Below are 13,993 nucleotides of genomic sequence, written 5' to 3' on the forward strand. Positions count from 1 at the left end.
ATGGAAGTTGAATGATTATGTAACATTTCTAATGAAAGCTCTTCTGTTTGAATTTTTTAATGGTTGTCTTAAAAGGAGTTAGCCAGCGTTTCTGAGCAATGTTTTTCTTTTGAAACATCAAAGGAGAGTATACTGTCAAATAATATTTTCACTCTTTGTGAGGCCAATATTTTTTAAGTAATCAAAGTAGAATGTGTTTTATACTTGATAGATGGTTGAGAGTTTTTGAAGTTTTACTAGCAGTTTATATGACCCAAGGATCATCTTTCTAACTGTGAGAAATAAATGTTCTATAGTTTTGTTTGACATATCACTGGTCCAGGAACCATAAAATGCCTGCTGTCTCTGACTGGAAAGTTGTCAGCTGTATGGAGTTTTATCATAGGCCATGTTTCTTTATCATTCTGTTCTTTTCCCAATAGCTGTCATGGCATTCCTCTTTGACCTGAAGGCACTCGTGGACATGATGTCCATTGGCACTCTTCTGGCCTACTCTCTGGTTGCTGCATGTGTTCTCATCCTCAGGTGAGTGTCCTCGTTGTTCTCAAGGGTGTGTGTCATGTCGGGCCCAGGGAAAAAAGAAAATCCTTGCTTTCAAGAAGCTAGCAGTCTCACAGAAGTAAGAGGCCATGGACAGAAAAACCTCAGTATAAAATATAATAAATGTACTTAGTCCTTAGCAAAGAATTAAATTCAATTGATAATTAGTAATAAGGTGGCTTAATCTATATGAATGGTTAAAAAAAGGGTGGGGAGACACCTGGGTGGCTCAGCAGTTAAGCGTCTTTCTTCAGCTCAAGGCATGATCCTGGAGTCCCAAGATCGAGTCCCACATTGGGTTCTCTGCATGGAGCCTGCTTCTGCCTATGTCTCTGCCTCTCTCTCTCTCTCTCTCTCTCTGTCTCTGATGAATAAATAAATAAATCTTAAAAAATTCTATATGAACGGCAAGTTCTTATAGTGTATAAAAACACTTAAAAATATTATAGTTTTTGTCCCAATATTTCAACTGCTGAGATTTTATAATAAAGATTTTATTCAGTGAGGCACACACACACACACACACACACATATATATATATATATATATAAAGGCTGTTTATGAAAGGTAATTTACAATAGTGAAAAAATTGAGCTAACCTGAATATCACTAGCAGAATAGTTAAATAAGGGTACATTTATTCAGTAGATTCTTTTTCTTAATTGTACTTAATTATATGGAGAAATGTATCCAATTCAGCAAAGCTGCATGTAGCATCTGAATTTATTTAAATTGTAACATAAATTTATGTGAAGAAGTCATTTTGCATATATATATATATATGTGTGTATATATATATGTATATATATATATACACACACACACACACACATATATACACTTATGCCTGGCTGAAATTATACCAAAATGCTGGCAGTGATTAACACTGGGTTGTAGTATTGTGGGTGGTTTTGATTTTCTTCTGTTATATTTTGTGTATTTTTTTCTCAGTGAGCATATTTCTTCTTTAGACTAAGGACAAATGTTACTTTTCAATTTAAGTAAAGACTGCTCAGGATGCCTGGGTGGCTCAGTGGTTGAGCATCCACCTTCAGCTCAGGTTGTGAGGATTATCCCTCAATGGGCTCCCCGCCGGGAGCCTGCTTCTCCCTCTGCCTGTGTCTCTGCCTCTCTCTCTGTGTCTCTCATGAATAAATAAAATCTTTAAAAAAAAAAGCTGCTCAGTGGGAAAGAGACCACATTGAGGGGACTGGGGCAGATCCTAGGGGGTGAAGCAGGGAAATCCCGGCACAGGTTGGAGAAGAGGATAGATTGATGAGGGGACATGGCATGCGTGAGGTTGGGAGGTGGCGGAGTGGAAGATGCAGTTAGTCTGGGTTAAACTGGAGGACAGAAAGGAAGGCTGAGGGACATGAGGCCAGAGTTAGATAGCCAGGGACAGCTAGCTGAATGCCAGCCTGAAGCCTGAGTGTCATCCTGTAGCTGATGCATAACCAGAGTTTCTGTGCCATTTTCTGACAGATATATTTTGGGGATAATCCTCCTGTAGCCACAGTTGCCTCAAGTGAAAATGTAACTCTCTTCTGCAATCTAATATGTAACTCTGTAACTAAATGACTGTAGAGGAAACTGATGGTTGCTGTAGAGGGAGTTCTGGGGCTGGAGTCATAGAGTCATGAGAAGTGTCAATTTACTGCACAAGAGGGGACCCGGCAGGTGTCTCACTTAGAGTTTTCAGCGTTTGCTTGATTTGGGCCAAGTGTCTGTTTGAGAATAAAGACACAGACATCTGTTTGGGGATAGGTACCAGCCTGGCTTATCTTACGAGCAGCCCAAGTGCTGTCCTGAAAAAGAAGCTCTGGGATCATGTGCCAGTGCCACCTCGAAGAGCGAGTCCCAGGTCACCATGCTGGAAGGACAGGGCTTCAGCCTGCGGATCCTCTTCAGTCCCTCAGCTCTGCCTACACAGCAGTCATCTTCTCTTGTGAGCTTTCTGGTAGGATTTCTTGGTAAGTCCTTTGCGCTTTGTCCATTAGAGAAGGCCCGAGGTGTGCATAGGTGGAGCAGGTGTGATGTGAAAGAAGGCAAACGGTCTTATCTTGCCTTAAAATATATTTGCCACTATCATGAGCCCCCAAATCTCTACCTAACAGGTCACTAATAGCTGAGATCCTATATTAGCAGGATAAATTGGTCATGTATTGAAGAAGAAGGGAAGAAATCCCTGAGGTGTGAGTGGCAGCTCTACAAAACTGGTGCCTTTCAGTGTCTGGTAGGGTGCTCCTCCTGTGTGCAAGCATCCGGCCAAGAACACCTGCCAGTAATGAAACTGGGAGGCAATACAGAACATCTTGTTTGCTCACCTACAGTTACACAATCAGTCATATTTTTAGCAACATTTACTGAGTACCCTCAACGTGCCAAGAACTCTGCTGGGCCCTTGGGATAGCAAGAAAGATGGTCCTTGCTCTCCTTGGGCTTTGAGAAACAGGATTATTGGTGGCAAGCTAAGGGAAGTACAGGCTTCTCAGAGGAGGGACCCCCGAATGCAGGTGTGATGGTCAGAAATGGGGCAGGGGTGATGTCACCTTCTGAAAGAGGGAAAAAGACACAGATCATTTAATACTTGTTTGCATTAGCCAACAGCAGAAAATGGACAGACTTGCCATTTCCCATTTGAAAAAAAGAAAATCTCTACCCCTGATAGTATGACATCAATCCATGTGATATAGTCTGAGGATGTAGCAAAGGTGGACCCAGATGACACTTGGGCTTGGTAGTGCCAAGAGGGGAGGAGGAGATAGTTGTGAGTAAGCAAGCGATGGTTCTTACATCTGTGGAATCAGCCATTTCTTCCTGTAATGAAAATGAAGAATCTTAGTATTTGGCAAAGAAGCTGTGGAAAGAACTTGATATCTTCTCAACATAGGCTGTTTGAACCAGGGGGAATCTGAGTGAAATGCGTCTGCTGATTTTGTGCTATACACATATCACCTTTGCAGCATTTCTTGTGTTGGGCCTGAGTATCCTGACCACTTACGGAGTCCAAGCTATTGCCCGGCTGGAAGCATGGAGCCTTGCTCTTCTTGTCCTGTTTCTTGTTCTCTGCATTGCTGTTGTGCTCACCATCTGGAGGCAGCCCCAGAATCAGCAAAAAGTAGCCTTCATGGTATGTATCACAAACATTAGAAATCTTCAATATTATCTTGTGTGTTAGTTTTTAAGCTGTTTAAGAAAAAAAGAAGAACAAAAAAAGACACTTCTGGTGAAGTTAACCAGTACAGAACCAGAGTGTCACAGTTCTTTGAGACGTCCTTATTGTCACAAGAATTCTCTATACAGGGCTTTTCAAAAATTTGAATATGCTCCCATCATGTTATTATACATAATAGTAAACAAATGTCTTGTCAGGTAACCTATAATATCAAAGAATAAGTAGAATATTTTCTTTTAGGGGATCCCTGGGTGGCTCAGAGGTTTGGCACCTGCCTTCGGCCCAGGACATGATCCTAGGGTCCTGGGATCGAGTCCTGCCTCAGGCTCCCTGCATGGAGCCTGCTTCTCCTCTGTCTGTGTCTCTGCCTCTCTCTCTCTCTCTCTCTCTCTGTCTCTCATGAATAAATAAATAAAATCTTTAAAAAAAAAAGAATATTTTCCTTTAGAAATTCAGTACTCTCTCAGGAAGATTATTCTCACCCAAAGCCCTTCTGCTATAATTATCCTGTCAGATTTGAACTAAGAGAGCTTCCTGGAAGGATCCTCTGCAGATGGCATGTGTATCCAGACGTCCAGGGGCATGCCTGTTGACATCTGAATTAAACCAGTAAACCCTAAACTAAACCAAACCGTGATTCCAATTGCATGCTGGTGATGATGCCGATGTCAGCAGGCTGAAGGAATCCCTTGTTGGCTTCCGGCCACACTTACCTCATATAAAATATGACATGCCCTTTAGTATATACTTTACAAGAAAGATTTTTCTTCAGGTTGTCCTTTTTGTAAGACTATAAGCTTCCTGATACTGTGTGAAAGTATATATGTCAAATTAGTTGTTACCATGTTGAAAGAGTTGGGGAATGTGCTTTGCAAATGTGAGTCTATTTAAGAAGATATTTTCCCCCCTTAGGTTCCATTCCTGCCATTTTTGCCAGCCTTCAGCATCCTGGTGAACATCTACTTGATGGTCCAGTTGAGCGCAGACACTTGGATCAGGTTTAGCATTTGGATGGCACTCGGTAGGTCCTTTAATGTTTTAGCTCTCTGAACCATGGTTCTGTCTTTCCAGTTTCGTGCTCTATGATTAGAGATATATCCCCTCCCCCTTCTTAGAAATAAAGGTTTCCTGTCGGTTTCTTCATTTCCCAAATTTCAGATCACCTGAGTGCTTACTTCTCTGGGTGTTCTTAGATACATTTTTTTCTTTTTATTGAATTCTCCCAGTAGCCCTGTAGATTTATTTTCTCCAACTTAATAGGTGAGAAAAAGCCCCCAAAGCTAAGGGATCAAAGTTGTGTATGGCAATGCAAGGCTCTGATTCCAAACCCAGTTCTTTCCAGGGTACCAGTAGATTTCTGAAGACATTTGGATTGAGCTAATAGCATGAAATTTCTTTTGTTATCTAAATTCTTTATTATTTGAACCTTGGGATTTAGTATTAAACAACAGGAGTGAGTTTATTTATATCTTTACTACATTTTTATTATGATTCCTTTCCTATGTGAAAATTGAGTTAAAAAATGAGTTTACATTTGTTCTAACTAGAGCACTGAGCACATGTGTTAAAAATGTGAACAGAAATGTGTGTAAGGTAAAGCAGTGAGAAGCAAGAGCTAAATCTGCATTGATTTGGGTCTCCTGAGGAGTTGAAGAGTATGCTTTTTGACCGTCCCCTCATTGGCTCAGCAGGAATGAGCCTGATTCACTCCTGTATATGTAATTGTTTGCTTTTGCTGGAAATTAATTCAATTTCAGTTTTAAGCCACTGATCCACTTGAGTTGATGGGAGATTTAACTTGTCAGTTTTGCTCATCTCCCTATAACCACATCAGAGTTCTGCCCATATGTGGGAGACCTTACCTTGTACAAGGGAATTGGGGAGCTGGTGCCTTGGTCATAGGTGGTCATTCCACATAGGTTACCCTAGTTTGTTTTTTCTGTCACTGTGACCACTTCTGGTAGGTGGCTCTGTTGCTTCAGGGCCAGGATCCTAACAGGAGTCACTTGCCAGTCAGCCACACCCTCAGGGATGGATGTAACCATACAGCCATTCCTTTGGAGTCCTGCCCATATGATCCCAGGGAGGCAAGCCCAAAAACCGCAGGGCACAGGACTGTCGAACTCACTCCCCTCCTCTGAGCCCAGAAGATTCTCTTTTGAATGTGGCAGAGAACTTCAGCATGCTTCCTGCCTTTCTGTGAACCCCTGCTTCTTTCCCAAACATAGCCCACCATGGTTTAATGTACTTGATCTTGGTTAAGAGCATGAACTAGGGAGCCAGACTCTGTTTGAATCCACCTCTGCCATTTATTCACTTTGCGGCCCAGGCCAAGTTACCTCCCTGTTTTTGTGCCTGTTTCTTTGTAAAATAGTGATGGTAGTACCTTTATTTGAGGGCAGAGAGGGCTGGGTCTTTTTTTTTTTTAATTTAAATTCAGTTCCCAACATATAACACCCAGTGCTCATCCCATCAAGTGCCCTCCTTAGTGCCCATCACTCAGTTACCCATCCTCCCACCTCCCTCCTCTTCCACAACCCTTTGCTTGTTTTCCAGAGTTAGAATTCTCTCACGGTTTGTCTCCCTGTCTAATTTTTCCCTACTCATTTACCTTCTTAGGGCTGGGTCTTTAAACCTTTGAGGACAGGAAAGGCAATAGAATTATCCCTAATAACTACACTTCCTGTTATTTCAGATGGGAAAATCATAGTGCATTTCACATCAACCAAAAACTCTCAACCAATTTTTAAACGTAAAACTAAAACAGAGCAAAATGCCTACATGTAAGTAGTAAACTACCTGGTAGGGATATGTAAAACCTTTCCTTCTGAATCCCAATCAGCATGGCCGGTAATAACCAGTTACTCTGTACATCATTATTTAGCCTCTCCTGGTAATGGTGACGCATAAAGCATACCCATGTCCCGTTCATTTACACAGAGTATATTTTCCAAAGTATATGACTGTGATTCTGACAACCCACCACTTGTGTTTGGGGTGTAATTTGAGATTTTAATCCCCATATCCTTTTGTTTACAGTGTAGTGTTGAGTTTTGAGAAAATAAGTACAATTTTTTTCAACATAAAGTTGAAAGTCTGAAAAACATTTCACTGAGAGAAACATAAATTCCATAAAGATTGGGTGTTAAAAATGCAGAAGCACATTAAGCCGGGAAACTGTCCACCAGGAACCTTCTGTGGATGTATCCTGTGCTTGCATTCTGTTCTGAAATAGCCCCGAAAGAGAAGGCAAAAAACAAAAACAAAAAACCATTCAGTTCTATATTAAAGTTTCCATATTCAAACAGTCATTTTCTGACATACTTAAAACATTGAAGTTTGTTTTCTTCTTTGTATTTTTTCTTTTTTGTTTTATTTTTTCCCCCCTAAAAGGTTTCCTGATCTACTTCGCCTACGGCATTAGACACAGCCTGGAGGGTAATCCGCGAGAGGAAGACGATGATGAAGAGACTTTCCCAGACAACATCAATGCAGCAACAGAAGAAAAATCTGCCATTCAAGCAAACGACCAGCACCAAAGAAACCTCAGTTTACCTTTCATATTCCACGAAAAGACGAGCGAATGCTAACACTTGTAGGAGCTGAGCTGGTCCACAGTCTTAACATACATATCCTACATGGAGTAAACCATGACAGAGTGTCATCATCATGCTAGGTTGCCGTGGCTTTGCTGCAGACATAGTTCACCCTAACTTATACTTACTCACCTGGACAGCACCTCCTCAGATGGCGAATTGCATATCTGGGGGAAGCTCCTAAGCTCTCTTCTCAGCGATGAATATCCCCCAAATAGTAGGAGCATGTGTGTACGTATGTATGTATACGTTGCAGTATATGAATGTGAGAAGTTGTTTGTGTCTTGCTGTTACTGCATTAGAGTTGTCTGGTGTTGTCATTAATTGGTGGCTTGTGCTGCACGTGCTGAAATGGAAGCAATCACTGAGTAGAAAAGTGTTTTGTATGTGCCTGGTGCATTTGGGGAAACAACCATTGCTTTTCCTTAGTAGGCGTCATTAATGTCAATTAGAATGCACTAAAAACGCAATTACCCATCCCGGTGTCTGTCATTGGTCAGGAGGAAGAGGAGGGATAAGAAATGAGCCTTTTCTATAACTTGTAAATGCCAGCAGTGGGTTTAAGACAGATTTTTCTTCTACAGACTATGGCAGTTGGCGAGAACTCCAGCCAACAGGAGTGTTTGCGTCTGCCTTGCTGCAGCGGGCAGGGGCGGCGCTCTGGGTCACCCAGCTCTGTGGCTGTCGTTTATGGGGAGAAGTGGCCTCTGCCTGCTGTGAATGATATAGTCCCCTCAGTCCAGACAGGGGCTGCAGAGCAGTATGTGTGATCTACTTGGGACCCTTTCTTCTAGAAAGTGAAGGTGGTCTCGTGGCCGGAAAGCTTGTATAAGTGGCAGCGATGAGGATATATTTGAAAATCAGAGTCAGGCAAATGCTTGGATAAGTAGACACCAAGCATCCTTGTCTTTAAAGTCACTTAAAATAAGGCGATAGAACCTTCCAGATCACACAATTGATAGAACGATTTACACTTTTCTCCTTTACTTAATAACTAATCACAGTTCAGTTTTTGTTTTTTTTTAAAGCTCATCGGGTACAGAATTCACTCCTTTGTTTCTGTTATTTTGTCTTGTCCTAGATATGAGGGGCTATGCTCGCAAATTATGTCTTTACCACATGCCAAAGAGAAAGAAATGAGGGGAAACCAGAAAATTTCCCTGAGTTTAAAGTGCCTATTCAGATATTAAATTGCATTTGCCCCAATTTTAGGGGCTTGGATTTCAATTTGCCTTTGACATTTCTTTTGGAAACCTTTCAAGGATATTGTCCTCCCCCCATCCCATGAATTGTGTAGCGCTTTTTATCTCATTTATTTTTAATTGATCACACTAAATCTGTCAATACCCCAATCCTCATATTTGGAGAATAAGATACCTGGGTTAAATACAAGACTATTTAAAACCTTAAGCTAAAAAAAAAAAAAATTAACCTAGTTGAATTAAAGCTATATAAACACAGTAAGCTTTATAGGAGTAAATGATTTGTTTTTATATGTAAGAATTAGAGATAATTACTACATTTTACTTCATAGGGTTCTCTAATAGTGAACTCTTTACCTGCAGTGTGCTTTGCTTCTCATGAATTATCTTACAAATAATTAAATGGTTTACTAGGTGAGGCTAGGGGCGAAACACTCACATATATATGGGTCACATTCCCAGGATGAATGTTATCAGGCACACCAGTTGACCAGCATAATCCAAAAGCAAGGAAAACATTTGTTTTCTGACAGCTCTTCCAAGAGATTAGTTATTTTACTGATGCCATTAAAAAGCAAGTTGTGATTATTTTGTCTAACCAAGAGTTTATTGTAATTAAATATCAAATAAATAGAAAGCCTGGGTTTTGGCTGCTAATCTTGGAGCTTCCCTGACCTAGAGCTACAGTACTGACATTCCACAATTTCCAGGGTGCACATGGTAAAATCTGAAGCCCACAATTCTCTTTCAAGCATGTTTCACTGAGAGGAAGAGTTGGATACGCAAGGAGTAAAATATTTTTGTAAGGACTGTAGGCAAGATCATAAATCCTTGTTATAGTATTACACTGAGAACTCCCTTTAATTCTCTAATCGATCTAGACTAGGCCCTTAACACGGGGAACATAAGGAATTTCATATAAAAATATGTAAGCCTTTTACCATAATAAAATCAAGAAATTTATTTAGGATGTGATAGGCAGCTAAAACTATTATGCCCACTCTGTTCAATTAGGAGCAAAATTTAGTTAAAATTTATTTTCCACATTAAAACATTTTGCAAACACAAATATCTATGAAAAGATGCTTTGTCGGTCGGTGACTGCTTTTTTTCTGTGAAGACTCAAATATGTGCTCATATCTCTGTATGAGTATATGTATATATATGTATATGTCTGTGTATTTCAAAAAGTGTATACATCAGTTGGGTTTATGATGGGCTTTGGAAACGATACCCTTGTATGGATAAAAAACCCAATTGATGTGGAGAAAAAATAAAGTTTTATATTGATAGGTATGCTTATACAAAATTGTTAGGTTTTAAACTATTTTGCAATATACAGCAATTTTATATGTATATTTTCTATAGATTCTTTAAGAAAGATATTTATAATGTATCTAATATGGAATCACTAAACTCTCGTACATTATAACAGGTGCTTTGTAATCTGACATGAAGTAGGGGTGGGAGGTGTTAGGGTTTTTCTGTTTATTGTTTTCCTGGTATATCTCTATCTTGCTCTGTGTTTATTAGTAAAAGCCAGTACTATCAGCTCTTTTACCACCTCCCTGTGCCTGTAGCTGAATTCATAACCTTTTGAACAAAATACTGCTTTTACTTTTTTAGGATTACCAAAATGTTTTGTACAGATTTGACTAGGAATCAATCACACTTATATAAACTCCTCTCCAGACATGAAAAAAATGTATACCATACATTCTCTTAATTGTGGTTGAGTAAAAACAGTTTAAGTTACTTTTCCTTCTTACACTAGGAAATATGCTTTCTTAATATTTTCAATGAGAAACTTCTCATAATAGCACCTTCATTTTATACTTTACAAGAAAGGGAAAAGACGATTCGTGAATAACCACATAAAGGCCATGCCTACCCCCATTTAAAAAGGTAGCCATACAAATTCAAGTTCAAAACCTATTTATGAGAAAACTCACAACTTTTGATAAATACTGAAATACACATTATTGCTGACTCACATTTTCCCCCAGAGATAAACATCAAGAAAACTTTGTAAAACCAAAAACATCATTTGGGATATATACACTGAAGAAAAAGTAACATTGATTGATATATTTAAAACTCTTCTATTACCAACCATAGTCAATAGAAAATAGCTCTTACAGGATTATTTTCCTTTAAAATACAAAAGTCTCTCTTAATTTTCTGAATAAAAGGGTTTTTTTTTACTTTTTTTTTTTATTTAAAAAATTAGCCAAAATATTTGCTAAGTCCTGGGTATTTGCAGATAGTCGTTAAACCTATTTTGAATCAGACTCTATATATAACGAGTTACTTTCTAAACTAATTTGAATGCTTAGCAAGGAGAATAAGGAAAATTATTGTCCTCCAGTACTGATAACGCTGGGGGAGCAGATCAGTCTTCTCTCTTCATAAATCAGGGCATATTCTGAGATTACAAACCACATGATAACGTTGTGCCAAGATTCCAACTCTCCCTCATGTTGTTGCTCATGATGCTCTCTGCCTGATTTCTCCATCAAGCAATGTTAGTTAACACCCAAACTACCATTTCCACAGAATTTTAAAGGAAGGATCAGGTTTAGAGTGAACATCATGGAGTATTAAAATTCACATGATAAGCGTGAATTTGGGGGAGAGGGGATTAACTTTTTTTCTCTCTCTTTTTTTTTTTTTTTTTTTTGCTAGTGCCTTCTCTGTACATTTTCTACTTACATTCTCTGACATGTCCTAAAATATCAAGGGAAAAAGTACCAAAGTTCAGGTAGTAAATAATGCCAGCACAGATCATTTTTTAGCCATGTAGATTTGGAAATGAGATTGCTTGACTTTGTTGTTTAGCTGAGATTTTTTTCTCTTTGTGTAATTATATTTAAACATTTTAAATGGATTTCTGGTTTCTAGATTTTGAGAGGCCTGCTCTGTTTTTGTGGTTGTTGGTTTTTGTAACATTCATTATTGTTTATATGTACACAGTTTAGTCTTATTGATCTCAAATGCATTTTCTTATGGCTCAACCCAGTTGGCAACCCTATGGGCTGTGAGTAATATACTGAGCTTTTCTACACCATGGCTGAAGCTGCTGCCATAATCTCTGGCCTTAAAGAACCTTCTGTGACTACTGGCGTCCCATGAGGATCATGACCAAGAGCCTGGGCTGGTTCTAGGAACAGACAGCCTGCAAAGTGTAAGCATCTAAAGCTACCTACCCTTGTTGAGTGGGGTCTTGGGATGATAGGGTGGTATATAAAGTGAAAGACTTCACATGAAAGTTAGGAATTTGCGGTCCTTAATTTCAGTTTTGAATATCCTATGGGACGCATAAAGGGTAAATGATAAGGAACCTCCATGACTCATGGGAAGGATGGTTGCTTCCTGGAACTGGTACTATAGGGTCTGGCCCACTGCAGTCCCTGTCTGGGCGCTTACAGCCTTGTGGTGGAAAGTGCACAGTCCCAGGCTCAGCTGGTAAAGAGCTTGTATTGCCAACAGGGTTAGTTTCTCTGGCCCCAGCCTGGTTAATGGGCTCATCTTTGGTGCCCACCAAGGCAGCCACATTGTTCTGTTGTTCTATTGTGTTCTTTGTACTTAACAGAAACTGTTGATAGGGCCCAAAACCCTACAGAAATTCTATGTCTGTAAAAAACCAACAGATGGAATGGACTTGTCTGAATGTAAAGATTTTCTGTTTGATAGATAATTTCAAATTTCAATATTTTAAATGATAATCAGAGTTCCTTTTACTCACAAAATTGGATTATTTTTTAGAATTAAATAAAAATTATTTCTGCTTTACCACTGTAAAGCATGCTTTCTAATGTGACCATGTACTTTTGAAATAAATTGTAATACAACTTGTAATAATAGAATATGCGTATGTATCACACATACCCAGAGCATACCTTTCACATTTATCTTTTGAGAACCTTTAAAGCTCAGAAATATGGTACAATCTAAACTGAAATGATTATAACATCAAGAATATTCACCTGGCAGCCCAGGGGCTACATGGGGACTCCCAAGTCCTATTAGATAAAAGACGTGTTTTCACATACCCTCAATCTGCTTGGCACATTCTAAAAAATACCACTTGCTCCTGAAGCATACCATCCCAGGACCCACACACCTGACCACACACCTTCAACTGTCAATCTCTTCATCATTGCTTTTATCTGCAAGAAGCTCCTTTTTCAATGTTCCCCTTTTCAAATCATAGCCTCTAATAATTGGTGGTCCATTATGAACAACTAACACATTCTTTATAGTGTAAGAAAGAAATATTACCAACTTCAACCATCCTTAACCTCTGACTGAGAGGAAGGAGTTCGAGCTTTCTGACATGGTTCAATGTTACTTAAAATTTCAAATCTCTTAAATTAGTTTGTTATTTTGAAATGTCTTTGTGTCTATACTTAATTCCCACTGATTTTAATAAGTTGGGGGGAACACCATGTTGAATTAAAACTGTAATACCAGTTTAGCCAGCGTTGAAGACCAAGCGGAAACAGCAAAGTATTTACCAAGCAGAAGCTTAAAAGCTAATTTATCTAATTGTTGGCTGTTACCATTGTTACTAGGCTTTCATGCCCTGTGTCCGCCCTGGTACCATGTGATCCCATGAAGGCAATTAGTTGCCCGAGGAACTGCATCTGGTCTGTGGGTACAGCCGGGAACTCAGACAATAAGAATGCCATCTCCTAATGTTCTTTTTTAAAATATTTTTTTATTTATTCATGAGAGACACAGAGAGGCAGAGACATAGGCAGAGAGAGAAGCAGGCTCCCTGTGGGGAACCCAATGCGGGACTCAATTCTAGGACCCCAGGATCATGACCTGAGCTCATAGCAGACACTCAACCATTGAGCTACCCACGTGCCCTATCTCCTAGTGTTCTTTAAAGAAGGCCACCAATAGGCTCCCTTTTCAGGTGAAGGGATCAAAGCCCACTTGCTAAGAGATTGTACTGAGAAGTCCCCATCTGTGTGGAAGAAGTGATTCATTTCATACCATAAAACATCTCGGGGGGGAAAATCTCAAAGACCTACCAAGATAACCCATTATCACAGTATCTCAATTTGTCTTTTAAAGTAGGTCAAAGTAGGGGTGAAACTATCCAGAAAGAAGATCAATTCAATGCTGATTTACCTGAATTTTTCTAGTAAAAGCTGGATAAAGAATCCTTGTTGCTCTCTGCTAAAATGAGCAACCAAGCGTATTCAGGTGGCTCAGTTGGTTAAGTATCTGACTCTTGGTTTCAGCTCTGGTCATGATCTCAGGGCAGTGAGATGGAGCCCTGGTTGGGTTCTATGCTTAGCGGAGAGTTAGCTTGGGATTCTCTCTCCCTTTACCTCTCCCTCCACTTTAACACACATGCATGTATGCATGCTCTCTCTAAAATAAATCTTTAAATAATAAATAAATAAAACTGGAGCATCCAACATGGAGAGGAAAATAAGACCGACTGTACCACCCAGGAGTACTC

The 13,993-nt window shown here is 39.5% G+C and overlaps 1 protein-coding gene across 4 annotated transcripts in view; it reads left to right on the forward strand.

The window, feature by feature from the left end:
• SLC7A2 (solute carrier family 7 member 2) overlaps positions 1-12,372 on the forward strand; it is a 67,576-nt gene extending 55,204 nt beyond the window's left edge. For all 4 annotated transcript variants that reach the window (XM_072763617.1, XM_072763619.1, XM_072763620.1 and 1 more), the window contains exons 8-12: positions 423-525; positions 2,306-2,511; positions 3,505-3,671; positions 4,629-4,737; positions 7,110-12,372. In XM_072763617.1, the coding sequence (XP_072619718.1) occupies positions 423-525; positions 2,306-2,511; positions 3,505-3,671; positions 4,629-4,737; positions 7,110-7,306 (782 nt within the window). In that variant the 3' untranslated portion in view covers positions 7,307-12,372. The remainder of the gene's footprint in view (positions 1-422; positions 526-2,305; positions 2,512-3,504; positions 3,672-4,628; positions 4,738-7,109) is intronic.
• Positions 12,373-13,993: the final 1,621 nt, after the last annotated feature.

This window comes from Vulpes vulpes, chromosome 7 (genome assembly GCF_048418805.1).
Source record: "Vulpes vulpes isolate BD-2025 chromosome 7, VulVul3, whole genome shotgun sequence".
Classification (NCBI taxonomy): Eukaryota; Metazoa; Chordata; class Mammalia; order Carnivora; family Canidae; genus Vulpes; species Vulpes vulpes.